General features: G+C 44.7%; 1 protein-coding gene across 13 annotated transcripts in view; it reads right to left on the reverse strand.

Moving 5' to 3' along the window:
- The window catches only part of ANO10 (anoctamin 10), a 214,391-nt gene that overhangs the window by 25,618 nt on the left and 160,883 nt on the right, over nt 1-27,890 (reverse strand). Inside the window, exon 14 of one of the 13 annotated variants that reach the window (XM_060402136.1) lies at nt 1,351-27,887. The exons of the other annotated variants lie outside the window; for them this stretch is intronic. Coding sequence (XP_060258119.1) covers nt 27,861-27,887 — 27 coding nt within the window. The 3' untranslated portion in view covers nt 1,351-27,860. Of the gene's footprint in view, nt 1-1,350; nt 27,888-27,890 lie in introns of those variants that run through there. 13 annotated transcript variants of the gene reach the window in all.

The raw sequence follows: 27,890 nt of genomic DNA on the forward strand, positions 1-27,890 counted from the left end.
GATTCTCCTGCTTTTTTCTTTTAGCTTTCTCACTGCACAAATGACAGATTTGGAAAAGCATGTTTTCAAGTTTGATGACATGCCATTTATCCATTCGTCCTTTTATGGATCATGCTTTAGGAGGGTGAGAAATCTTAATGCCTAATGCAAGAGACTCTTGAGAGTCCCCTGGACTACAAGGAGATCAAACCAGTAAATCCTAAAGGAAATCAACTCCTGAATACTCATTGTAAGAACTGATGCTGAAGCTGACGCTCCGATACTCTGGCCATCTGATGCGAAGAGCCAACTCAATTGGAAAAGACCCTGATGCTGGTAAAGATTGAGGGCAGGAGGAGAAGGGGACAACAGAGGATGACTGGATGGTATTACTGATTCAATGGACATGAGTCTGAGCAAACTTTGGCACATGGTGAAGGACAGGGGAGCCTGGCGTGCTGCAGTCCATGGGGTCACAATCAACGCTACTGAGCAACAGAACAACAAATGCAAGGTCACGAAGATTCTGTCCTATTTTCTCTCCCAGATTTATAGTTCTGGGTTTTACCTTTAGGTTTGTGGGCCACGGTGATGTGAAGTATGGGTCTGTGTTCATTTTGTTGCATATGGAAGCCCAATTGCTCCAGCACCATTTGTTGAAAAGACTACACCTTCTCTCCTGCCCTGTCTTTGCATCTCTGTCAAACACCAGTAGTACAGCCTGGTGTCTGTCTCATACTATTGGTTTTCCTCACATTTCTGTTGTTCCTTGGTGGTTCCTTTGCATTTCTGAAAGAAGGCGCCAGGTGATCTTTAGGGAAGGAGGACTCGGTGACAAGAAGGGGGAGCCTCCTAGGTTTCCTCTCTCCTGGCCCCATGCCTCCACCTCATCCTCTCCTCTGGATGGGGGAGGGGTGTGGGCTCCGAGGATGCAGACTACATCACCCCCAGCCTTTTGCTCTTTGGGGTGTGCGTGCAGGTGGCAGGAACGGACCTGCAGCCGCAAGGAGTGCAGGGTTTGCACGTTCCAGCCCCAGGTACAGGGCCTTCCCTGCGGCCCCTGCCTGTGGGTCACGGAAGTCCAGAATGACTTGGAGATCCTTCACAGTTCCAAAGCTCCTGGCCTGCCTCACCTGCTTCCCAGCTTTTCTCCCTCTGGGGAAGAGGAGCTCCCGTAATGACGCTGGCCTGCTCCCCAACGCCCTCCCCACAGTGCCGCCCCCAGCTCCCCGCAGTCGGCTACAGCCTCTCGGCTCCACTTCCCTGTCAGCCTTTCCTAGTCTGCTTTCTATTCTACAGAAATCTCTCCCATCTTCTGAGGTTAGCTGAGGGTGCTCTTTCTTATTTTCCCATGTTTTTAATGCATTATGCTTTTATTTTTCCTTTTGTTTGAAATGGTCTTTGGAGGAGGCAGAAGGACAGGGGCTATTTTGAGCTCAGAAGTCCTACTGAATGGTCACAAGGGTCGGGGACACACGAACTCACTGTCCCACAGGGCGTCCATCAAGTCATCCCCAGAGACAGAGGGCAGGCTGGGCAGATCACCAGGCTGACTGGATGCACTGTGTGCAGAAATCGGGCTGGCCGGGAAGTCTGGGAGAGTCCAGAGCTTGTGTGGTCTCACTCGCCACCGGGGAAACACTGCATCTTCTAAACAAAGGCTCCTCTCAGCCTCCAGCTCTGTGGCAGGGAGCCAGAGAGCAGGGCGTGGGAGGGATGCTGGAAACCGCAAGTCACATGCGACTGACCGGCCAAATCAAGCCCATGGTCTGTGACATCAACAACTTTCCTTCTTTCCCTTAGTCATCTTTCACGAGTCTGCCTCTGTTTTCTGGAAGAAAAGTACATCAACCCAGTACTCAGTTGTACTAGGCTTTTAAAAATAATATTGAGAGATTCTCTGTTGCCCTTAAAAGCACCAATACCCTTGGTCCCACAGACTGTTTTTTTAAGTTTCTGTAGCATTTTCTTCTGGTAAGGCCGGCCAGTCACACCACTTATCAAGGACCTGCAGGGTGGAGGATCAGGGACCAGGACTGCCAAACATGCCATTTCCATCATGTTCACAACCCAAAGAAGGACGCAGTTGAGTCCACAATTTTTCAGGTTCCCATATAGACTGAAGTTCTCTCATTAAGTCACGGTGTAAAAAATACATTAAATTTTTAAAAAGGGGGGAGAAAAGTAAACAGAAAAACACACCACAGATATCTTTCAAGACTCACTTCGTTTGTTAACAGGTTCCTGCTTCTTCTGCTGGTTCTCTTGTTAATTTTGATCTGTGTGTTTACACACATTTTTAATTCATTCAATGATTTCACACACCAGCAGTTTCAATTTGTTTCAGGCAAAATTGGACTGCTAAAAAAAGATCCAGGCTATTTTCAGGTTGGAAAAATAATAAATTGAAATTGGGGTGATTCTATGGGATTGATATTTTTTTGTTCTAATTACAGAATGGAGTCCTTTCCGTAAAAGTAATAATGTTCAGTTCTTGTATAACACGTATAACGTGCTCAGTCATGTCTGACTCTTCGCGACTCCATGGGTGGTAGTTCGCCAGGCTCTGATGTCCACTGGATTTTCCAGGCAAGAATACTAGAGTGGGTGCCATTTTCTCCTCCAGGGATCTTCTCAACCCAGGGATCGAACTTGTATCTCCTGCGGTTCCTGCACTGGCAGGTGGGTTCTTTACCACTGAGTCATCTGGGAAGCCCATAGTACATATAGCAAACAGGATCAATTCAAACATCCTCCTATATTTCCTCATCTTTCCCTTGCATTTTTTTTCTGGTTTGTTTGCTTTTTGGCTACACCACACAACAGGCAGGATCTTAGTTCCCCAGCCAGGGACAGAACCCATGCTTCCTGCAGCGGAAGAGCGGAGTCTGAGCCACTGGACAACCAGGGCAGTCCCTCCCATGCATTCTCAGAAGCATCCAGAAGTCATCACGTTTGTGGAGGCACGTTTGACCAATGCTCACTCAGTGGTAAGTGCCAGGTGTGGGCACTGCTGTTTCTTCTTCATCTGCACAATGGTTCTGAGAAGTGCAACGACCACCTCACCCTCCTGATGAGGAAGTTCAGCTCTGACAGAGAGGTTGCTGTGCCCAGAGTCAGAGCAGTGCTGGGGGCGTGGACCGCTCCCCCACCAAAATTTTCCCTCAGCTCGGTGGTCAGAGAACTCAGTAACCTCAGCCGGAGGGGCCCTGTACCTGCTCCTCGGCTAGTTTTCCTCAAATTAAGGACACAAACGGAGCAACTTAATTCTCACAATCATGTGAAGTGTCACTCTTCCTATTAAAAGTTATACAGTATTTCACAAAGACATTGCATGGGAAAGAATTCCGTACAATCTCCGCCCCTCCTCACCCAACTTCTTTAAGAAGTGAGCATTGTTTACACAACCCCTCCTGTCCTGGCAGCCCCTTGGAGTTCATCCTTCACCCGGCACCCCCAGCAGGGTCCACTTCCCTGGATCTGGTGTTTATATTCCCACGTGGTGGTTCCCCCCAGATGCATTGTGCCTAAGCAATATATAGAATTACTCTGAATGTTTCAAAGCTTTACATCAGCGGTAGAGTGACCCATGTGGGGCTCCATGGTGAACGGTTACTAATGTGCCAATTCCTGCACCTCCTGGAGAGTGGTCTCCCCTCCCAGCAGCCCACTCTGTGCATAGCAGAGATGCCTTCACCTTGCCGGATGCTGGGGGAGCCCTGGTCCTTGCTGTCACCTCCACCTGTGCCCTCCACTCCACAGCTGTCCTGCATCCTGGCCCCATCAGCACAACGCTTGGCCACCAGCAACCAGGACCTCTTGGCCAGCCCAAGGGTGAGTGCTGAGGTGGGACAAGTGACTAGAGTTCCTGTCTTCTCCTCAAGCCAATTAAAAAACCCACCTCGATGTCCTCACAGGGGAAGATCAGACAGCTTACATCTCAATGGAAAAAATGAAGGTATTAGTGACCACAAATCAGCAGATCACCAAGGCTGACCCACTGTCGGCCAAGGGTGTCAGCTCTGCTCCAGGCACATGAGAAGGGCATGCTTTCAGGAACCATCCTGCTGTGGCTGACACTTGTTTTGTCCTAAGGCAAATGGCCCCTTTCCACACCAACCAGGATTAACCATGCCTCCTCTGTCCTCCCCAGAGGGAGGGCCTGGGAAGCCTCTAATCCATCCTGCTCAGTGTTCAAGTCCATGGTTGACATATTCCTTCCTCTGCTGCCCACTGAGCCCCAGACACTGGACCTTGCAAACAGTGAGTGCTCAGCAGAGGAGCTGGGGTGGGGGGTCCCCTGCCAGAGTAGAGTCCCAGCTCTCAGTGGTGCACAGGGCACCCAGAGCACTGCACTGCACTCACAGCAGCACCACAGACACTTCAAATTTTCCAGGGAAACAATAACACCCAGCATCAGCTGTCAGACAGGAGCCAAGGATGTCAGTCTTTCTCCCCAGGTTAGACACAGCACGGCAGAGTAGAAGGACTTGAGCTCATCTCCTCTCACGAAAATACCAAAGATCACAACTACCTGCTGAACAGCCACTGACACAAAAAGGCTGGAGCCTATCAAACAGACATTCTACATCCAAAGACAGGAAGCCACAGCGAGATGGGAGCAGACACCAGAAGCACGAGGAACTACAGTTCTGCAACCTGCAGAACAGAGCCCACAGACACAAGAAGCTAGACAAAACGAGACGGCAGAGGAATATGTTCCAGATGGCGCAACAAGAGAAAACCCCCAAAGAGCAGTTAAGTGAAGTGGAGACAGGCGATCTACCCAGTCAAAGAAGGCTTAGGTTCTTCATTGCCAATGCTGCAGAAGTAACTGCCAGCTTGTGAGAGGCCAATGGAGAGGGCTACCTACACAGGAAGGAGCTGTGGGTGGCCCCCAGGAGCCAAGAGCAGCCCCCAGCAGACAGCCAGCAAGAAGACAGGGAGCCCACGGTCTTACTGCCACAAGAGATAAATTCTGTGCATCTCAGAAAATTGAAACCAGACCTCTCTCAACTTAAGCCTCTGATGAGCCCAAAGCCCTGGCCTGCATCTTGACTGCAAGGTGGTAAGACCCTAAGCAAGGGACCCAGAGAAAAGGTGAGATGATAAAAGTATGTTGTTTTAAGCCACTAAGTTTGTGCTCATGGTTGCAAAGCAATATAAAACACAGTACCCAAGCCATAAGCTATTTATGCTACGTTCTTGATGCACTGAATATATGAAATAGTTAAGCAGAAATTATCTCCAAAATTTTTATGGTCTTAAATAAAAGAAAATTGAGAAAATGTCTCAAACACGGGCCATAATTTTCATCTGTAAATTGACCTAATATCCTTTCAGTCTTAGGCAAAGTCATAAAATTCCTGTGTGTTGTCTGTGTGTAGCTCTTCTGGAAAACTCTTCCTAGTTTTGCAGGATTTTGGCAGCTCTATACTTTTAAGAAATGCTACCCTTTGGTCACGTCTAAACACTATAGTTTATTGATGAAAATGAAGGAGGAGAGTGAAAAAGTTGGCTTAAAGCTCAACATTCAGAAAACTAAGATCATGGCATCTGGTCCCATCACTTCATGGGAAATAGATGGGAAAACAGTGGAAACAGTGTCAGACTTTATTTTTCTGGGCTCCAAAATCACTGCAGATGGTGACTGCAGCCATGAAAGTAAAAGACGCTTACTCCTTGGAAGGAAAGTTATGACCAACCTAGATAGCATATTGAAAAGCAGAGACATTACTTTGTCAACAAAGGTCCGTCTAGTCAAGGCTATGGTTTTTTCCAGTAGTCAGGTATGGATGTGAGAGTTGGACGGTGAAGAAAGCTAAGTGCCGAAAAACTGATGCTTTTGAACTGCGGTGTTGGAGAAGACTCTTGAGAGTCCCTTGGACTGCACGGAGATCCAACCAGTCCATCCTAAAGAAGATCAGTCCTGAGTGTTCATTGGAAGGACTGATGCTGAAGCTGAAACTCCAATACTTTGGCCACCTCATGCAAAGAGTTGACTCATTGGAAAAGACCCTGATGCTGGGACGGATTGTGGGCAGGAGGAGAAGGGGACAACAGAGGATGAGATGGCTGGATGGCATCACCGACTTGATGGACATGGGTTTGGATAGACTCTGGGAGTTGGTGATGGACAGGGAGGCCTGGCATGCTGCAGTTCATGGGGTTGCAAAGAGTCGGACACAACCGAGCCACTGAACTGAAATGAACTGAAACACTATAGTTCCAAGCAATCCAATCTGAAGAAATCTTGGGGTAAACAGGATACTGTATCTTTTTTTTTCAATTTGGCCATGCTGCAAGGCATGTGGTATCTTAGTTTCCCGACCAGGGATCGAACCCTTGGTCTCTGCATTAGAAGCATGGAGTCCCAACCACTGTATTGCAGGGAAGTCCTGGCATGCTGCATCTTAATTAGAGGAAGGACTCATGAATTCCTGAAGCAGTTTACAGGGAGGAGGCAGATACAATGTGAGACTTATCACCTTGACCCAGGAAGTTCCAATGACCTTCTGTAAACTCAGTGTTGGGACTTTATCAAGATTCAAAACTTTGTGTTAACTTATGAGACATTGGAAAACTTCTTAAACCTTTTTTAAACTGTAGAGTTTTCCCAAAGAACCTAAAATGTATCCGCATGTGTGCATGTGTGTGTGTGCGTGAGTCGCTCAGTTGTGTCCGACTCTTTGTGACCCCATGGACTATAGCCTGCAGCTCCTATATTCATGGAATTCTCCAGGCAAGAATACTGGAGTGGAGTGGGTAGCCATGCCCTTCTCTAGAAAAAGTATACTTATTACTGCCTAACCATTGATAGATTTATCTGATATTGCTATATTTTCATCAGCTACTTTGTCAAACGTAAATTACCTAGTTCTGGCCGGAAGAGAAAAACAATTTTCCTCTAATTTATTTCAGGTGGCACCATAGGTAAGATAAAATAATATTAACTGTTCTTGAAAGTGTACTGTGGAGAAGGAGAAAGAAAAGAAAGAAATCAGGACAATGGAGGGGGCCCTGTCAGCATCTGAGGAAGCTGATCACACACAGCCACTGGGATGAACACACATCAGTCACAGTGGATCAGGACTGACCCCACCTGCCGCAGCAATGGCTCAGTGCGGCCCTCAGGCCCCCTCGAAACAGGGCTCCAGATGGAGATGGGCCTGGGTGCAGGACGACGTAAGACTCCTGCTCCCGAGGGCCACGCCTGCCCCCTGGAAGGCTGGAGGCCCCTGGAGTGCTGGCGTGGCGCTTGCTGAGGGGAAGTCCGCATGACCCAGAGACAAGAAGGAAACACCAAAGCCACACAGTCTGCAAATGTGTCCACTCACCACTCGACTCATTTCCAAGTCGGCAGGATATTTACTTAAAACTATCATGACCACATTTTTCAAGGCCAGTCTTTAAATCCTGCAATACTGAGATCTGGGAGGTTTAAAAAAAAATATGCAGCTATCATCACCTGTTTTTTGCCAAGTCTGAAAGAAAAGTTGTATTGTTATGCTCATAATGTACCAGTACTTGCAGAATTGTGTCTTGCACACATATCCCACTGACAGGAACATCAAGTATTAATGACACTATGTGACAACCAACTCCTGGCAGCCAAAACATGCAGAATGCACTCTAAAGACATGTGTGCTGGACATCTCTCCCAAAAGCAAACTGCTGCTTCATATCCCTCGTTACCCACAAAGCAAGAAAGAAGAAGTGAACGCTAAATCCCAGGTACTGTTCTCTCTCCATCCATGGGCCCACAGGCAGCTTTGGACAACGGTGCAGCTGGCCACATGACTACTGTCTGAACACCTGAGGGGGAGCCCGGTGGCTCACCCTACTGCACAGCGTGCAGGCCAAATCTCCGTAAGAGCTGATGCCCTGTAGCAACAGGGACACCTGGGCGATCGCATGGCCCAGTCATCAGTTTAGTGGTGGGAACACAGAAGCCAAGGCTGGGAGACTCAGCCAAGCTTCCACCATGGCTTCTCCACTCAGAGCTCAGACCAGAATCCAGGCTTCAGCATCATAAACCCCTAGAAGGCTGCTGGTTAAGGTCCCTTGACCCAGGGGTCCCTAACCTCTGGGCCACACAGCAGGAAGTAAGCAGTGGGTGAGTGAGAGACACTTCATCTCTATTTACAGCCACTCCCCATCATTCTCATTACCACCTGGGTTTCCAATGATCCTGCATTATGGCAAGTTCTAGAATTATTTCATTATCCAATGTAATAATAATAGAAATAAAGTACACAATAAATGTAATATGCTTAAAAAAATACAGTCACAAGTCAGGGATGTGAGTTCCTAACTCTAGCAAAGGAAACCTCGAGACGGCATTGCTTGTTACCGTCATGAGCAGTTCTTGGTCAGAGAGACTTCCCCAGTGATGGAAAAGGAGAATCTTAGTTCATCTAAAAACTGATTTATAAGCATAGTTAATTTATTAAGTATACCTTAGAGGTCTGGGTTATTTTATTATAGTCCTTAGAAATGATAATTTCTGTACTTTTTAAGGCACCAAAAGAAAATAGAGACATAAGGAAAACCAGCAGTATATACTACGATTTTAAAAATGGGTTTGATTTTCAACCCAAGTGCTTCCTCCTTTGAGGAATTCAAAGGCATAATTTAAGGGTCTGGCAAGTGAAGAATTTTAACCAGCACTTAAGAGATGTAACGAATATATACCATGTCCCGATCAGCTCCTCTCATTCTGCCCCACGTTTAAGGCGCCTCAAAGGTGCACAGCGTGTCCGCTGAGTGAGAGAGTCAAACCACAGTGCTCCCTCCCCGCCCCCAACCCAGTGAACAGACCGACACGGGCACCTGCCCCTGGGGGCAGGACTGGGTCACCCTCTTGCTGGCTCTTCTCCAGGGATTTCCTGACTGGTTACAGTATTTGTCCAACATCAACCTCTTCTTGCTTTCAAGTTACCTTAACTATGAAGTATTCAGCACTATCTGATGATGCCGATTTAGACACACACATCACCACCACCAGTGCCCAGATGGCCAGCATCCACGGGAGAGGACTAGACATGGAACAGCTGGGGCTGAGGCCACCAGCAAAAAGAGGAAGCACCACGCTTACTTCCTCTGTAGCTGAGCATCTATATCTTTCAGAATCCTGTTTCCTCAGATACAAAACATAGTTCGTGTTACTTTTCATTAACTGCTGCCGGGAAAGAGAAGGAATTTTACCAGTTGATTTTAATATACAATAGAAGAACACTTAATAGCAAACAAGAAAACCATTCAAGAGCATATGCATACAACATTACTAAACTGAGTCAGATCAAAACCAACTAACCCATATAATTTGTATCTCGTACGCAGGGTGAATGTCGTGTTAACAAAAAGCACTATCAAAGCTAAGTATCTTTAAGTGGGGGCTGACTTTTTACAACTTTTTACATTACATACGAATATTATTTGTTGTCAGCATTATTACTCCTGAGGATCCATCCTTTGAGAAGAAGATTGAAAGGAGGAAGAGAGTGATTTGTGCCCTTCATTTGTGTTAGATGAGAAGCTGGGATACCCCCACACTATTTGCTTTGGAAAATGAACAATAAAATATATTCCACTCTGTGAGATGATCTAACCTTTTCCTGCCTCACAAAGACTTCCGTATTTAACATATATTGAGAAAAAGGTAAAAACAAAGGGAATGAGATTATTGCACATGTTGTGGTTTTCAACTGTATTTACTACAAAGTTATGTCAAGATTTTCCCCCCAAGTAATTTCAAATACATAGTATTACTGTCATTTTAAAATACATTTTACAATATTAATATCTTCTTGCTGGCCCCATATCTGATTCTGCTGGGCGATACTACTTGAATTCCATTACCTAGATGGTAATGACACATTCTACAGCTGCAACATTCTGAGTCCTTCTGCATTTAAATTTTCTTAAAAAAAAAAAAAAAAAAGACATTCCAAGCCGGCAGCATAGTAAACTATTTTTGATGTGCTCTTAAAATCCATAAGGAAGCACAATGTACCTTTTCTAAGACTAATGAGACAGGAACGTTTCCAAGCCCACTGCATCCTATTAGCCTCACCCAACTGAACAGGCAGAGAAATCTGCGCCAGCCCTCTGCACTGAGCTGCATGAGGACATCTACTCTGAGTACAACGGTGCTATACTTGCGAAAAAGATGTTTTCTGTGACCGTTTCCAGGTGGAGAATACGACCGCAAGCGGTCTGAAGGATCACTTTCCTCTGATAACTCTTGATAAATGATTGCAGTTCTGGGGATATGACAGATAGAAGCTAACACCTTCCTCACTGGTTCACCTATAAAAAACATTCCATGACGAGGTTCTGGAGTGTGCACTGAAAACTAACGATTACCTCAACTGTCACATCTACGGCCTTGGCAACAAGTGTTGTGATTCGCTATTACACATGAATGTAGTTACCCTGGAAGAGAGCTGGTGCTGGATAACTGGACAGGCTCCGATGCCATCTGACTGACATATTAATCCAGGATGTACTGGGTGCTACACTAGGGATCAGAGGGCAACCCAACCCACTCTGGTGCCACACTTCATACTACCTTGGTGTCTTGTAATTTTCCCATGAAGGAAACTTGCCTCCCCATTCACATTCCTTCAAAAGCAGATCATACTGATTTCGGCCACTGTCTTCCAGCTGAAGACTCATGCCTCTGTGTGTCTGAAAGCAAACACTGATGTCTCTGATGAAGGAAGCCCAGGGTGCTGGCAGAGGAGTGGAGCTGTTTTGAAAAGACATTCTATTTTTCTTTGGTTCTTTGTCCCCTAATCAAATCGATGGAAACACACTTGAAGCAACTCAGAGAGCAGGCTGGTGGGAGTCTCCATGAGGCCCCCGTTCGTCCTGACTCTATGGAGTGATGCCATCGTCATGGTGCCCAGAACAGTGGAAAGTGTATGCCTGGGCTGCAAACAAGCAGGAGGCTTCACGCCTCGTGGAGGCCCATTGAAAGATACCTCCATCTGTACTGCAGCGCCAGGAATGAGAGCATCCTGGAGTCGAGTCACTGCTTCTCAGAAAACTTAGTTTCAAGGGGATTATTTATGGGCTAACCAACCATTTCTTCCCAAGATTTGGGAAGTGGCAGACTTCTTCCCAAGACTGCCACTGTGTTAAGATGTAATTAACTCTCAGGAACTTCGATGTTTTCTCTCTACAGTGAAACTGATTTGAGTGCCTTGCGTCTGTCTACAGCATAGGCCCAGGTACTAGAAGGGTGATGTGTACACGTATTTTATTAATTTTTTTAATATCTTTTTTTTTTAGGCCACACTGTGCAGCCTGTGGGACCTTAGTTCCCCAACTCTGGATTGAACCTGCACTCTCAGAAGCGAAAGTGCCAAGTCCTGACAACTGGACTACCGGGGAATTCTCACATGCATTTATTTTAAACTGACAAGTCCAAATAACAGACACATCTGAACTGTCACAAGCTCATGACTTAAATTTATTTAAGATTCCTGAAGCCAGGGGTGGAAAAACAACCCGGTCACACAAGCACACATGAATGAAAACCAAACCCACTCTGCCCTCTGAGTTAGTGATACTAACTCAGTGACACTAACTAGTTATACTAGAGTACTATACTAGTACTAGTTAACTAGTTATACTAGTATCACTGAGTTAGTGATACTAACTAGTTGTACTAGATAGTGATACTAACTAGTTATCACTCATCCACCCTCTAACCAAGAACGCAGGGCTCAAATGGGAATCTAAAGAAGGCTGAAGAATGGTGGGTAAAAAAGTGGCAAATCGGAAATGTCAGAGCAGAGAGTTGTAAGAGAACGTGGAAAGGTCATGAGAGCTGTCAGCCCAGACCCCTGGTGGCACCCTCGTCCCCGGTATGACCGCTGACAGTGGCTGACAATAGGCAATGGCTGAGGCACCAGCCCACTTAGCAGCCAGCCCTGTGGCGCGCCTGGTTCCCACTCTGGATGGCCCTCGGCCCCTCTCAATCAAATGCTCATCTTTATAGCGAAGCATTCTGGTACCACTTCTCAGTCACAGAGAGAGTACTCCCTTTTGATCAAATGAAAGAAACCATACACAAGGCAAACAATGGCCTTTATTCCCTGCCTTGTTTGAACAATGAAAATGATGCGCACTATGATCTCAAACAAAATCTTGGCTATGATAGAGCCACAAAGACAGCCTGTACTTGGGATTACAACAGTCCAGATACGTCTGGAGGCCACAGCTGGGGGCGATCTCAAACGCTCCACTTTTTGTTTCCTGTTCAGTCCTATTTTCCACTTTTCTGTGCCTACGTCTGACTATAAGAGGCCACAGGAGAGGATGAACAGAGAGTTTTCTCCACCCTAGAATGTGTGAACCTTTCTGGTTCCAGTTCAGTTAAAGGCATGTTCCTTGTTTGCATCTAGTGGGGCAACCCTTACAAGTGAAAAATTTTACAATCACCCATGGAGGCAGAGCATTTTCTTCAGAGAACAGGCAATTAAGTGGGTGGCAGGGCTGTGTCCCTGACAGCAGGGTCTGAATCAGATCCATTTTCACCTCACCTGCTCTTACCAGGAAAGCAGCCTGTGTGTCCCGTGGGGCACCCGCAGGGATTAGCAGCACTGAGAGGGCTTCACCCAGCCCACCTGGCCAGCGTGGGCCACTTGCAGCTGAAAGGGCAGGGCTCTGAAGCCCCCAACCACACAACACCGCCCCCCTCCACCACAACCATTCAGAGAAGCCAGGCCTTGTGAGGGACTTACTCCTCAACAGCTTCACAGCAGGAAGGCTGGCTGGCAGCACAGACCTCTGGGCCTGAGCTCATCCCCAGAAAGGGTGTGAGACTAATTCCTGGGAGGTTGAAAGACAGAAACAGCAGAACAAAAGGGATGCACAAGCCCCTGCAAAGATAAATAGAAGGAAAAACAGGATAATTTGCTAAAAGGAAATGAAGCCAAAAAGAGGATCCAACTAGTAACCCAAAGACAAAGAATGAAGGTTAAGAGGAAGGCTTTTGGACATCAACAAATTCAGAGTGGCTACTCTGTCCTTTTCCTTTCCTGGAAAACTGAAAAAGAAAGAAGAGATAAAGATGAGGAGTGGGAGGAGGGGGCAAAAGAAAGGAGAGCAGTGACTGACTTGCACACAAAGATTCTATAGAATTTCATACCTGAAGCTCAGCTCTCTCATGGTGAATTAATATCATTATTCTTACGAGAAACTCTAGGCTCTAATTCATTTCTACCACTCAGTGAATTCTGCCACTGAATGAGCAAAGACTTCCAAGCACGAGCCCAAGAAGAACCATCCATCAAGACCCCCACTGTGATTTCTGAAGGAAGGGCTGCCGTCCAGTGACCTGCCACCACTCTTCACTTCCAGAATCCACTTGAAATCCAAATTAATTTTGCTTGATTAGCATTTCAAGAGGGCTTGTTAGGGGTTAAAATACAGCTGGACAGCAACAGTTTTTAAGGAATCCCAGGGCTTGGAGGGATCCAAGACTGCTCATTGCCAGAAAGCAGGGCAATTTTCAAAGTAAGCAGTTACTTCTCTTCGGCAGGATCTCCATAGATGGACTACTAAAAAGGAGGACTTTACTTCCTAGTAGCCAAAAGCTTCTTGTGGCACTCCACTGAGACGTCTGTTATCTACCCTGAGAAAACCATAAGTAAAAATTATACATAGCTCCCAATGTTCACTGCAACACTCTGTACAATAGCCAAGACATGGAAACAACTCAGATGTCCATTAACATGGATATAGAATGGATAATGGATAAAGGAATGGGTAAAGAAGATGCGGTACATATATAATGCAATATTATTCAGTCATAAGAAGGAACAAAATTGGATCATTTTTAGAGATGTATATGGACCCAGAGTCTGTCATACAGAGTAAAGTAAATCAGAAAGAGCAAAGCAAGCATCATGTATTAACACATATAAGTGGAATCTAGAAAAATGGTACAGAAGAACCTATTTGCAGGGCAGGAATAGAGACGCAGATGTAGAGAATGGACACAGAGCAGGAAGGGGAGGGTGGGATGAATTGGGAAACTGGGACGTATAACCACTACCATGTGTAAAACAGACAGCTAGTGGGAACCTGCTGCAAAGCACAGGGGGCTCAGCCTCGTGCTCTGTGACAACCTAGAGGGCTGGGATGGGAGGGGGGCTCACGAGGGATGGGATACATGCATACATATAGCTGATCACTTCACTGCACAGCAGAAACTAACACAACACTGTAAAGCAACTGTACTCCAATTTTTAAAAAAGTCTGTTCCTTATACCCATTTGTTCTATGGTAGAAAACAGTAGAAAATCCACAGATTTAGGGGCTCTGATTTGTGCCTCCATCTGCTTGCTTACCCCATGTGTTTGTTCCTGACATTATGCCCATTTTACAGAGGGTGAAACTGAGGCCCAGAGAGGTTTCGGAACTTGTTCACAGTTACTCAGTAATGGTAAAGCTGGAATTCCTAAGACACCTGCACCTGATGCCAAAAGCCACTTGCAAACCACCCACCCAGTTCCTGGCACAATGTATATTCTCAGAGGATCTACACACTTCCTTTAAGGTCAGTGTTTCGGTAGACTGTGAGAATTACAATTCCTTAGTAAACTGTTCTGATTGTAATTGTTTAATCATAGATCATTTTCACAGAAATGATTTGTGCATGCTATCCTACATACAGTTTAAATAAACCAGATTCAAGTTTTTGCAAATGGTTTTCTACAACATACCTTTAAAAATGGTGAATCCATTAGTCCAAGAAGGTTAAAAAAAACCAATCTGGATTTTTCTGTCTCTACTCAAAGCAGTATTTATTACATGTGAAAGTAGAGGAGGTTGGAGTTGTGTTTTCCAGACATTTGGCAGCTCATTTTTCTCTCGTGCCTATGACTAAAACCAGACTTGCAAATTTAAAATATGATTATCATTTTTTTCCCAAAACAATTTAAACAAAAGAAGCTGCAAATCTACCACAAAAACACTGCTTCAAGCAACTTGAATGAAGAACTGGAGAGAAACTTAAGATTCAAAATAACAAATAAAATAACAATATAAGATTCCAAACAAATGAGATTTTCCCAAATTTGCTTTAGGGTTGGGGGGAGAATGAAGGATATAAAGCTATAGCCCTGATAACAAAGTTACCTGGTCAGTAGTAAGTGCCTTGTAGACTTTATCTAAAAGGACTGCCACCAATAGGAAGGAAAGAAATGAAAACTCAAAAATGTTTGACGGAAAAATTCATTTCCTCCTAACCACATGCTAAGGATAGGAACACACAACATTATTTAAACAGATCTCTGAAAGAAAAAAGGAAAGAAATGATGCCCTGGTGAACTGAGTTTTGGCATTCAGAGGCATTTTTTCACATCCGGCATTTTGCTCTCTGCTCTCCCACTACCTTCTTCGCCTGTTCTCAAAGTTGTATCTCATTTGTAAATGTCATCACCAAGGACATTTGGTTAAGTGTACAGGAAGCATGAGCTGTTCAAAACCTAACACTAAATCTTATTTCATGATTGTCCTGGGGAACTACAAGGGCAGGATAATCCAGACCTGTTCTCTGAATCAAACACAAGAACCCTTTTCGGGATCAGTGCAATCAATCAAAAGATAGGTTATTTCAAATATCTATTTCATGCACCTAACAATGAACACATTATCATTTATACTGCCAATTAAAACCCTGTCAAGGTGATTTCCAATTTCAAAGGTGTTTTAAAGGGAATGTAAACACACTGATTGAGAACCTATGTGCCAAGCACTGTGTGAGGTATTTCACAGTCATTTCATTTGAAGTCAAATTCTACCTGCTTCTCCTCAAGCCCGGGAGAGGTGGTAAGGGAGGAAGAAAGAGCACTGGACCAGGGGCTAGATTCTGGACTCTGCTGAACACCAGAGTGGGTAGCCACTCCCGTCTCCAGCGGATCTTCCCGACCCAGGTCTCCTGCATTGTAGTTGATTTCATTACCGTCTGAGCCACCAGGGAAGGCCATTTAAACTCTGAGTCTCCAAATTTCTCATCCATAAAATGCTAGAGTGAAACCCGCCAGACCTCCCGTCCCAGGCTGTGTAAGAATTCATTAAGGTATTGGATTTGCTAGTATCCTCCTGAGAGCCAAGATCAGTAAAAATGTAAACTATTATTATACCCCAGGTCACATCAAGGCTGGACTCTGTAGATCTTTGAACAGGGCTCCATCTCTCGGTAATGACTGTTTTTTACAGTCTACAGTGTAAAGAGGGGCTTCCCAGGTGGCTCAGAGGTAGAGAATATGCCTGCCAAAGCAGGAGACGTGGGTTCGTTCCCTCATCCAGGAAGATCCCCTGGAGAAGGAAATGACAACCCACTCTAGTACTCATGCCTGGAAAATACTCCATGGACAGAGGAGACAGAGGAGCCTGGAGGGCTACAGTCCACAGGGTCGCAAAGGGTCAGACACAACTTAGTGATTGAACAGCAACAACAGTGTAGAGGGATAAAGAAGTGGAAAAGCCCCAAAGATGGTTCAACAGCAGCAATGGCATCAAAGTTCAAAGAACTGTCTTGGATATTAAGTTGAAAGTATTAATGTGGCAATGAATCGATGGAAAAATACAGGCAAACAGCCGAGGCTTTGCTAGAAGAGGGGCCAAGAGAACACAGGCTTCAGAGCCAGACACATGGGTGAGCAGCACAAGCATCAGGATTTATTGACGCTCTGACTTTAGATAATTCTCTAATAGTTTCTTTTCCTGTTTTTTTGGGGGGGGGGTCCTTTTAACCTTTTATTACACAGAAGTAGAGATAATAATATAATGAACCTCTATGGACCTGCCCACCACCTAGCTTCAATAGTTATCAACTCACAGCCAAGCTTGGTTCATCTGTCAGCCAGCCTCCTTTCCTGGATTAGTTACCTATTATTGCATTAGTTATCTACTATTGTGTGACAAAATACTTCAAAACTTAGTGTCTTAAACATTAAGTATTTATTCTCAGGAATCTGGAAGCAGCTGGGTGGCTCTGGCTCAGGGACTCTCAGGAAGCTTCAGTCAGAACACAGGCAGTGACTGCAGTCTTCTGAAGGCTTGACAGGCTACAGGAGGGGTGATAAGCTGCAGTCCTCAGGCCAAATCTGGCCTACTGCCTGTTCTTGTAAATAAAGTTTTATTGGAACACAGCCTCTTCCTTTCATTCCCATACTGGGCATGGCAGCTTTTGCTCTATAACAGCAGGACGGAGTAGGTTCAAGAGAGACTCTCTGGCCCACACACCTAAACTATTTACTATATTTTTATAGAAAAAGTCTGCCAACCCCTGGATTAGACTATGTGCTTCCAAGATGGTTCGTTCACGTGGCTACTGGTGGTCAATCATGTTCCTCGTCATGTGGGCCTCTCCACTGGTGGCCTGAGGGTTGGTCTGCAACCTCAGGAATCCCCCAGATGACTGGCCCCCTTACATGGCGGGCAAAGAGAGACCAAAGAAAGGGGAAGACCACTCCAGACTGCTAGGGGAAAGTTCTAATAAACAAAAGAAATTATGTACAAGGCTTGTCTTGGGTGGCTGCAAGATACGCAGATCTCTGCATCCACCCACCAAAACCTTAAAAGTTAATATAAAAGCTTTCACTGGGTTTGGTCACAGGCACAAGACATGACTCCCTCAAGGCTGCGTCCTTGAAACCACTCCCAGTGTGGGAGTGGTGGGCAGATGGGGGAGGGCTGAGGAGCCTCAACTGCCTACATCCACCTCGGGGCCAACTAGCAGTTGTGTCCTCTGGATGTCCTACTTAATGTAGAGTGTTCTCATAACATGGCAGCTAACTTCCCAAAAGCAAATGACCCACGAGGGAGAAGAAGGCAGAAGCCACAATGTCTGTCTTATGACCTAGCCCCAGAAGAGACATACCAACACTTCGGCAGTACTCTACTGATTATACACAGACCAACCAGAGTGGAGGGTTGGTGGGGACTCCCAGGGTATAGACACCAGGAGGCAGGGGTCACTGGAGACCACTTTGGAAGGTAACCACCGTGGCTAATGACCCTTCCTTAGGCCGTACAGTCAGCCTTTGGGACAGGGTCTTTTCTATGGGCTTTTCAATAAGGCCATTTGACATTCATATGAGTTAAGGGACTTTCTGATGCTCCACATTTTTGTGCTTTGACCATATCATGTCCTTGACATTTGCTGCTGAATTTTAATGTCTGTACTTTAATTTTGACTTATTATGGATTCAGTAGAATTAACTACTTATATTCTTAGAGCTGTTATCAACATGAAATGGCTACCTTTCTTTAGTTAAATATTTCAGGAAGTCCTTAAATCTAAGTATTTCCTGTTTTCTGCATTCTATTCTTAGGAGAAAGAAGCAAATCACTATATATCCTGTTCTTAGGGATTTACTTAAAAGGCTCAATTTCCAAGGCTCTCAATCACTGTATTTCCAGCCCAATCTCAGGTTTACATTCCCTATATGATACAATATTCAATCATATCCCTGAGGTTCTGTAGCATTGAAAATCCATGCAAAATAATACTATTTATTATCTTTAAAAACAGGGTTTCCATTTTAACAGTTTACTAGTAATTAAAAACAAAAGTAATTTTTTAAAAAGCCTGTGGCTTCCTGACACAGTAAGAACTCAATGATGATTTCCTAAATCCCAATTCTAACACACAGAGGGCAACTTCAAAGCCAAAGGACTACAATTTAATAACAGAAAAAGGCACAAAGGGATGAGGCTGTGGCCCATCATCTAATTACTGACTCATTCATTCAACAGATATGAATTCTGTGTCTGAAGTAATCCTGTCTCTAAGATGCTTCTAGTCTGGTAGTCACAGAAATATATCTTTGATCTTAATGAAGCCAATAATACAGTTTTTAATATCTTAGAACAACAAAGCTATAGTAATAAAGACAGTATGGTACTGGCACAAAATCCAGAAATATCCATTAAGGGAACAGGATAGAAGGCCCAGAGATAAACCCACACATCTTTGGTCACCTAATCTATGATGAGAGAGGTAAGAGCAAACAGGGGAGAAAAGATAGTCTCTTCCACATGCGGTGCTGGGAAAACTGGATAGCTACATGTAAAAGAATGAAATTAGAACACTCTCTAACATCACAAACAGAAGTAAACTCAAAAATGGATTAAAGACCTAAATGTAAGTCTGGACACTCTTATGTAACCCTTAGAGGAATACATAAACAGAACATTCTTTGACATAAATAGTGGCAAGATCTTTTCTGATCCAGTTTCTAGAATAATAAAACATAAAAACAAAAATAAACAAATGGGACCTAATGAGACTTAAAAGCTTTTGCACAGCAAAGGAAACCATAAACAAGAAGAAAGACAACCCACAGAATGGGAGAAAATATTTGCAAATGAAGCAATGGACAAAGGATTAATCTCTAAAATATACAAACAGCTCATGCAGCTTAATATAAAAAAAAAAAAAAAATCAAAAAATGGGTAAAGACCTAAATAGATATTTCTCCAAAGAAGACATACAGATGGCCAAAAGGCACATGAAAACATGTTTAACATCACTAATTATTAGAGAAACGCAAATCAAAATTATAAGATATCACCTCATTCCAGTCAGAGTAACCATCATCAAAAATAACTACAAACAATAAATACTGCAGAGGGTGTGGAGAAAAGGGAACCCTCTTACACTGTTGGTGGGAAAGTAATTGATGCAATCACTATGGAGAACAGTATGGAGGTTCCTTCAAAAACTAAAACTAGAACTACCATATGGCCCAGCAATCCCAGTCCTGGGCCATACCTGGAGAAAATCATGATTCAGAAAGACACATGCACCCCAGTGTACACTGCAGCTCTGTTTACAACAGCCAGGACATGGGAGCAGCCTAAACGCCCACCAACAGAGGCATGGATAAAGGAGGTGTGGTACATAGACACAACGGCATATTTCTCAGCCACAAGAAGGAATAGAACTGTACCATTTGCAGGGATGTGGACGGACCTAGAAGTGAAGTAGGACCTAGAAGGGAAGTCAGTCAGAAAGAGAAAAACAAATATTGTGTATTCAGGCATATATGTGGAATCTAGAAAAATGGTACAAACTAACCTATGTGCAAAGCAGAAATAAGACAGAGATGTAGAGAACAAACATATGGTCACCAAGAAGGGGGAAGCAAGGTGAGATGAACTGGGAGACTGGGAATGACATACATATGCTACTACGTATAAAAAGGATAACTAACGAGAACCTTGGAGAAGGAAATGGCAATCCACTCCAGCGTTCTTGCCTGGAGAAGCCCAGGGACAGAGGAGCCTGGTGGGCTGCCGTCTGTGGGGTCGCACAGAGTCGGACACGACTGAAGCGACTCAGCAGCAGCAGCAATGAGAACCTACTGTACGGCACACGGAACCCTACTCAGTGCTCCTGGTGACCGACATGGGAAGGAAATCCAAGAAAGAGGGAATATATGTCTGCATATAACTGATTCACTTTGCTGTACAGCTGAAAATAACAGAACACTGTAAAGCAATTATACTCCAATACATTTTTTTAAAAATACATCTTAGAACATTTGGTTAAAAAAAAAAAAGCATAATAGATGCATTCCTAACAGCCCATGCATTTATGTGGAGAGGGAAGACCTGCTCTCACACATGGGGGCCCTCAAGGCAGTATAATTACTAATCTAGTATAGAAGCTGAGACTGCAACTCTAAGAACTTTTAATACCTCACCAGAAAACATCTTTCTTTTCTTTTTAAACATACAGTTTTAAGCATTCTGAAATTTCTAGAATAATTTATGATAGGGTGAATTTTTTTCTTTACAAACACAGACATATTTTAATGACATATGGTCCAAAGCACAGGGCATCACTGTTCCACAGTACAGTGAACCTGAGGCCCTTCTCCAAAGGAATGTCTGCTTCCAGGCCCTTTCTGCCCTCACTACGGCTCATCAACTCATATGGTGACTAGGAAGACGCTACATTTTATTCTGTTTCATGGCTTACTCAGTAATTTCCAGAAGAAAAAATAAATCTGGTTTTGATTTAGCCATGTCTTTTACATCTGGGGGAATAATTAAATATACAAATGTTAAATTTTTCCCAGAGGACTAGGAAATGAGAGTAAGTAGCAATTCATATAGATTGTTTACTAGGGAGACAGAAATGATCAGAGGCTTTCTTGGGCCTTTGCGAAGCATCTTATTCTAGTGTCTGGATGCCTTCATGCACTTTAAACCGTTTTTTCTTCAGTCAGAGCAAAAACTGCAGAGGGGAAAAAAAAAAACCCCTAACCAACAGAGGTAGGGACAGGATTATTCCAGAGTCAAGTACAAACTACTTTAGAATTCTATCTGGCTTGGTGTACAGGGTTATTTTATGGTCTCTTTGGGAGCTACCCTTTTTACTGATATCAACCATAGTCAGTCCTTTCAGAAAAAGTAGGATTTGGGCTTCATCAAGGCTGGGCATGGAGTCCTTCTAAAGTGCTCTCATGTAATTCCTCAGAATGTATTCCCTTCCCCAGTGATCCCAGAAAGGCATATGACCTAACTGTTTCCATTTTTGCCTGAGCACCTATTTTAAGATTCCTCTTTTTTTGTCCAAGGACATCATTTGTCATTTACCTAATGTATTAGCTTCTGAACTATGTATGAGTCAACAAACTCAGTTTGATTAAGTGGAGATTTAGTCAGAGCTGGCTGAGGGGACTTGGGTATGAAAGGCGTCACCTGGCCAAGGGCCGAGGGGTAGATACACAGAAGTGGGCGGCAGGCCCCTCTGTCACATGCCAGAGGGGGCTCTCCGGGGAGGGAGGGTCTGAGCAGCTGGCAGTGGCTGGGGTCCCTGGGTGGTCAGGGTTACGATACAGGAGGGGTGCTTGGGGATCCATGAGCAGTGTGACTCTGTGAGACCCAAAAGTAAGAGGAGACCTACTTTGGGGTCTCAATAAGAGGGACATGAGCCAGTGTTTGTTAGTGCACTAGTTACTTGAAGACAGTTATAAGTTATGAATTAGAGAACAATGTACCATGTGAAAAATCAAGTGCAAACGGCTGACAGACCCCACCTCCGAGCGCTGCTATCAGGAGTCACGGCCCAGGTGGAAGGCTTAGGAGAGTGCCCGGCTCAGCTGTCCTCCCATTGCTTGCTGTCTGCTACCACCCTTGGTCGTGGTCACTGCCCGGCTGTGCTTATCATGAAGACAGGCGGGGCTGCTGCAAAGGTGGAATTGACTCGCCATTCCCTCTGGTTTCATGGCGCCGTTTCACTCCTGGTTTGCCGGGTGAGTCAGGGCACCCAAGCCTGAGGCGGTCCTCCTCCATCACCAAGTGCGTCTCCCTGCCACTGCCCTGCTTCACATGGGCGTCTCACACTGTGTCACTGCTGCCCCACTCTGCCCGTGTGTGCGAGGACCATCTGTGGAGACTCCAAAACAGGGGGTCAACCCACTTGTCCTGAAGCTGCACAAGGCTGTGAGACAAACTCCTGACATGGGAGAGAGGGAGAAGCCAGCTCAGAGGGGTCTGCTGGAACTGCGGACTTCAGTTTACCTTTAGGTCGCTTGGGCTCATGAAGCTGGGGCCGACTCGGTGCTCAGGGAAATGGACCGTCCCCTCCCCAATGATGGAGGCTTCGGCACCAACTGCCTCCACAACTGGCTCCTCAGCAGCCAATTCTTTATCTGGATTCAATATTTCCTTCTGAACGACACGTTGGCAGACTAACACGTGATTATGTATCCAATTGTCAAATACTTTAACATCCTCATTCTATGTTGTGAAACTCTTAACTTTCCATTAAGAATGCAGATCTCGCTACCACACCTTGAAAGCGTGAACAGGCAGGGAAAGGAAAGTTCAGAAGCTCCTGGGAAATGTCAGAAATGGCTTAAATACAGTTAACCCTAGAAAACAAAAATGTTACTTCATGTAGGCTGGCCCAGACGGCCAGCTGGTCAAGGTCTAACATCTGGTTAGAACCCTGGAGGGCCATACTTCACATCGTGGCATCTTCTTCAAGTCCTTATTTGTTCTTTCAACTGATTTCTGAGGCTGTTCTCTTTCTCAGAGGCTCCAGTGGACCAGCTCCCGGGTTTTCCGCGGGCGCTCGGCTCCTGAGAGGGCGGTCTGCCCAGAAGGATGACTGTACTGAGGATGTTGTGTCCTTGTGCTCCAGGCCAGCCAGGGAGCAAATGGTACCTGGATAAGACTTCTTTCTATTTTTAACTGGATCTTAAAAATTACTGAGAGTTGAATACATCAATTTGAAAAGAAATAAAAGGGCATCACTAGGCTGATATTTACTGTCTAGAATTCTCTGTAAAGGTCTCACCGACTGAAGTCTAATCATTTCAAGATGCCCTTTGCAAAGCAAACAATTTTATTTTCCCCAGTTTGCCTCTCACCTTCAAGTATATCTCATTTGCTTATGTATTTAGAAATGCCACAGTTTCCTATCTAATGCTGAGAAAAGAACTGCTCTGAGAAGAAGGGTACCCTTCTTCTCCACGCACACTCTCCTACTCCCCTGCAGCCCCTGCCCCATGAGCTGGAGGAACAGCCAGGTCCATAGAGCACAGGGGGTCCCCTGGTGGGTTCACATCTCCCTCACTGGAATCACTTGGGTGTTGGCTAAAACATGCACATTTCTGGACCATGAGTCCAGCCTTTTATTTTATAAAACAAAAATCTAAGGTGCGAATATGCTACCTGACTTATTCCTGGGGCAGAACCTGACTCAGAATTTGCTCCTTCTCAACATTCACCTGTGGAGAAGGCAATGGCACCCCACTCCAGTACTCTTGCCTGGAAAATCCCATGGACGGAGGAGCCTGGTAGGCTGCAGTCCACAAGGTCACTAAGAGTCGGATACAACTAAGCAACTTCACTTTCACTTTTCACTTTCATGCATTGGAGGAGGAAATGGCAACCCACTCCAGTGTTCTTGCCTGGAGAATCCCAAGGACAGGGGAGCCTGGTGGGCTGCCGTCTATGGGGTCGCACAGAGTCAGACATGACTGAAGCGACTTAGCAGCAGCAGCAGCAGCAGCATTCACCTGATGGTACTTGGGATACAGCTTTGCTGAGGGCCAGGGTTGAGGAGAGGGTTCCTGGAGCAATAGGAAGGGTCTTTTAAATGTAAGTAATCTGGGTCCACCTTAGATTTAGGGGAACAGAATCTTCATGGTGTGATGCCTAAATATATGTTTGTTTGTTTGTTTTTGCCACACCACACAGCTTTCAGGATCTTAGTTATCCTACCAGGGGCTGAACCCTAGGCAATGAAAGCTCGGAGTCCTAACCACTGGACCACCACGGAATTCCTAACACATGCAGTTTTGAAAGTTTTACTTTCAAGATGTACAGCCCAATGTAAGAACTTTCCAGGGCTTCCCTGGTGGCTCAGTGGTAAAGAATCTGCCTGCCAGTGCAGGAGACACAGGTTTGATCTCCGATCCATATAGACCCCGCCTTCTACAGAGCAATGAAGCCTGTGTGCCACAACCATTGAGCCCATGCTCCAGAATCTGAGAGCTGCAACTGCTGAGCCCATATGCGGCAACCACTGAAGCCCGTGCACCTGAGCGTCCGTGCTCAACAATGAGAGAAGCCACTGGAATGAGAAGCCCGCACACTACAATTACAGAGTAGGGCCCGCTCTCCACAACTAGAGTCTGTGCAGCAAGAAAGACCTAGCACAGCCAAAAATAAGATAAATAAACTTTATAAAAAGAGAACTGTCCAATGACTTAAATTTCTCAATCATGTTTTGTCCACAGAATGGAAATGGAAGTGAAAAGTAGCAATTCAAATATAAGTTAAACACAATATAATAATTATTCATGAATAATCTTTCCTATTGACAAGTCTGTTGTCAATTTCTGGTCACTTGGCAGTGAAAGAGTCTGGGGACAGGCTAGGCATTAATGAGATTTATTCTTAAATATGTTTTCCATAACTCCACTTCTGATCAGGGCCCAAATGACCAGAAGATATGGCAGAAGCCCTCCTCTCTGCCTTTAGTCCACGGGAAGAGCCCAGTGAGGTAAAGCTCCACTTGTTTACAAAACACAGGTAAACATCAGAGTGAAAAAGAAAAAGAAAAACTCTATATCCTAGAAATGACACTAGTTGGGCAAGTAAACTAAAGACATGCCACTGAATTAGTTTTTGAAAAGCAGAAAATGGGTGGCCTTCCACACCTATGGCCTTTCAGAACCTCTGCACAGTGAGACTAACAAGGAAACGTGATGGAAATCCTTGTCTCCAACTGCAGCAGCGTGAGCTTGGGTGACCCAGGCAGCGGCGTCAGCCACACAGCGAAGCCCTGGGCCAGAGAGACAAGAGAGGACCTTCTGCCCAGGTTGTACTCTGGATGGTTTTTAGTCTCAGATTATAATTTTAACGAAAACCAGCAGGGGTGGGAGGTGGGGGGAAGGATGCTTTTCCTGGGTTTGCAGTCAAGGCCCTAGGAAACCACAAGTACTCGACATGGCTCTCTCCCTACTTGGATCCAAGACACTGGAGCTGCATCTGCACAAATTATGTCACCTCCAGGGCAAGCCAGAACACCTTCTACGGAGGCATTTGATACATATACTGAGTCAACAGGCTCCCCAGGTGGCTCAGTGGTAAAGAATCCATCCTGCCGATGCAGGAGACGCAGGAGATGGGGGTTCAATCCTTGGGTCAGAAAGATCCCAAAGGACAGAGGAGCCTGGAGGGCTACAGTCCGTGGGACTGCAAAGAGTGGGGCACAACTGAGCATGTGCACACACACACACACACGGAGCCAGCACCTCCTGGATCTCTCTGTTCCTCCAGAGACCTAACAGTAAAATCAACACCAAAATCACGTTTTCCGAGGGCTGTCAATCAGAACATCATGTCTATGTCCTCCGGAGAGAAGACCTCAGAGAGACTTAAAACCACTTAGAGTTTTTCATCTTTTAAAAAAATAGACAGACTTTAGGGTAATGTTTCACTTCTCAGTGAAGATGAGCATAAACCAAACTCATCTTGGACTTTCTTTACTGTCAGCTAGGGAGTATTTAGACAGGATTGCCAGGCATTATACTCTCACAGGTTCTTAGGAAATTTTGTGGAATGTTTAAGAGTTACTGAAATTCAATTATGGAATATTTTCATGGAGAAGGAAATGGCAGCCCACTCCAGTGTTCTTGCCTGGAGAATCCCAGGGACATGGGAGCCTGGTGGGCTGCGGTCTGCGGGGGCGCACAGAGTCAGACACGACTGACGCGACTCAGCTTAGCTCAGGGAGTATCTGAAGATGAATCCAGGAGCCGAGAGGACTGGGAACATTACTTAGTCACATCCATAGTAACACTAATATCCATCAACCCCTCCAAAGCAAATATGACAGATTTGAAGTAGGACTTTCAGGTAAGTATGTTTAGTAACATGAGATGTGCTAGTCATCTCCAGCATTGAGAAAGACCCTTTGCTTTTTAGAAAAAATTCATGGCAGGGTAAAATCCTAAGTGAGAGGAGAAGAAAGCTTAACTAACATGAAATAAGACCTCCTTGACCTGGAGGAAAGGTGTGTACACAGCCAGCCTGCCCCAGTCTATAAAACTTCACTAGAAATGGAATCAGTGGAGAAACTTGATTTACCAAAACTCTTCCATAGACAATGCTGTTCAATTAAACCAATTTCTGCTTACATCACCCCTAAAAGTTTTGACTGCCAAATGCCCTCCCATACAATTTTAAGCTGACATCTAATATTTCATCATAAATTAAAATAGCTGCAAAATATATTTTCTAGCATACTGTGAATATTGACATTTTAAAAGTAAACTCTAAGGTCACTCTTTAAAAGATATCCAAGAAATGCTTAACATTATAGTGATGTGATATCCACCACCATCCATTCAAGAGACACAAATATACTCCTAATGATAAGTAAAACTTTTGTTTTTCCTTTTCTCCATCCTTGAAGTACTATTTTCTTTTCACTTCTTCCAAAGAATTTTACCCTAATCAAATATTTTTTTGCTTGAAAGTCTTTATCAATCACTTTTTAATACTTTGCTATAATAATTTTATGCACAAAATGGAAACTTCAGAAGATTTTAAAATTTCCTGTGAACAGAAGTATCAAATATTTAAATTTTCTTCTGGTCTGACTGATCAGACCAGATTATTATTAGCCAACCCTCAGAATGAGAGAAAATAATAGCAAATGAAACAACTGACCAAGGATTAATCTTCAAAACACAGAAGCAGCTCATTCGGCTCAATACCAGAAAAACAAACAACCTAGTCAAAGAGTGGGCAGAAGGCTGAAACAAACATTTCTCCAAAGAAGACATACAGATGGCTAATAAACTCACGAAAAGGTGTTCAACATCGCTCATTATTGGAGACATGCAAGTCAAAACAACAATGAGGTATTACTACCTCACACGGGTCAGAATGACCATCATTGAAAAATCTACAAACAATAAATGCTGGAAAGGGTGTGGAGAAAAGGGAACCCTCTTGCACTGTTGGTGGGAATGCAAAATGATACAGCCACTATGGAAGACGGTATGGAGATTCCTTTAAAAACTAGGAATGAAATCACCACATTGACCCAACAATCCCACTGCTGGGCATATACCCTGAGAAAACCACAACTGAAAAAGACACATGTACCCCAATGTTCACAGCAGCACTACTCACAGTAGCTAGGAATGGAAGCAACCTAGACATCCATTGGCAAATGAATGGATAAAGAAGTTGAGGTACACATACACAATGGAATTATTACTTAGCCATTAAAAAGAATGAAATAATGCCACTCGCAGCAACATGGATTGACCTGGAGATTACCGTTCTGAGTGAAGTAAGTGAGACAAAGACAAATATCATGTGGTATCACTTATATGTGTAATCTA

This window comes from Ovis aries, chromosome 19, assembly GCF_016772045.2.
Source record: "Ovis aries strain OAR_USU_Benz2616 breed Rambouillet chromosome 19, ARS-UI_Ramb_v3.0, whole genome shotgun sequence".
Lineage (NCBI taxonomy): Eukaryota > Metazoa > Chordata > Mammalia > Artiodactyla > Bovidae > Ovis > Ovis aries.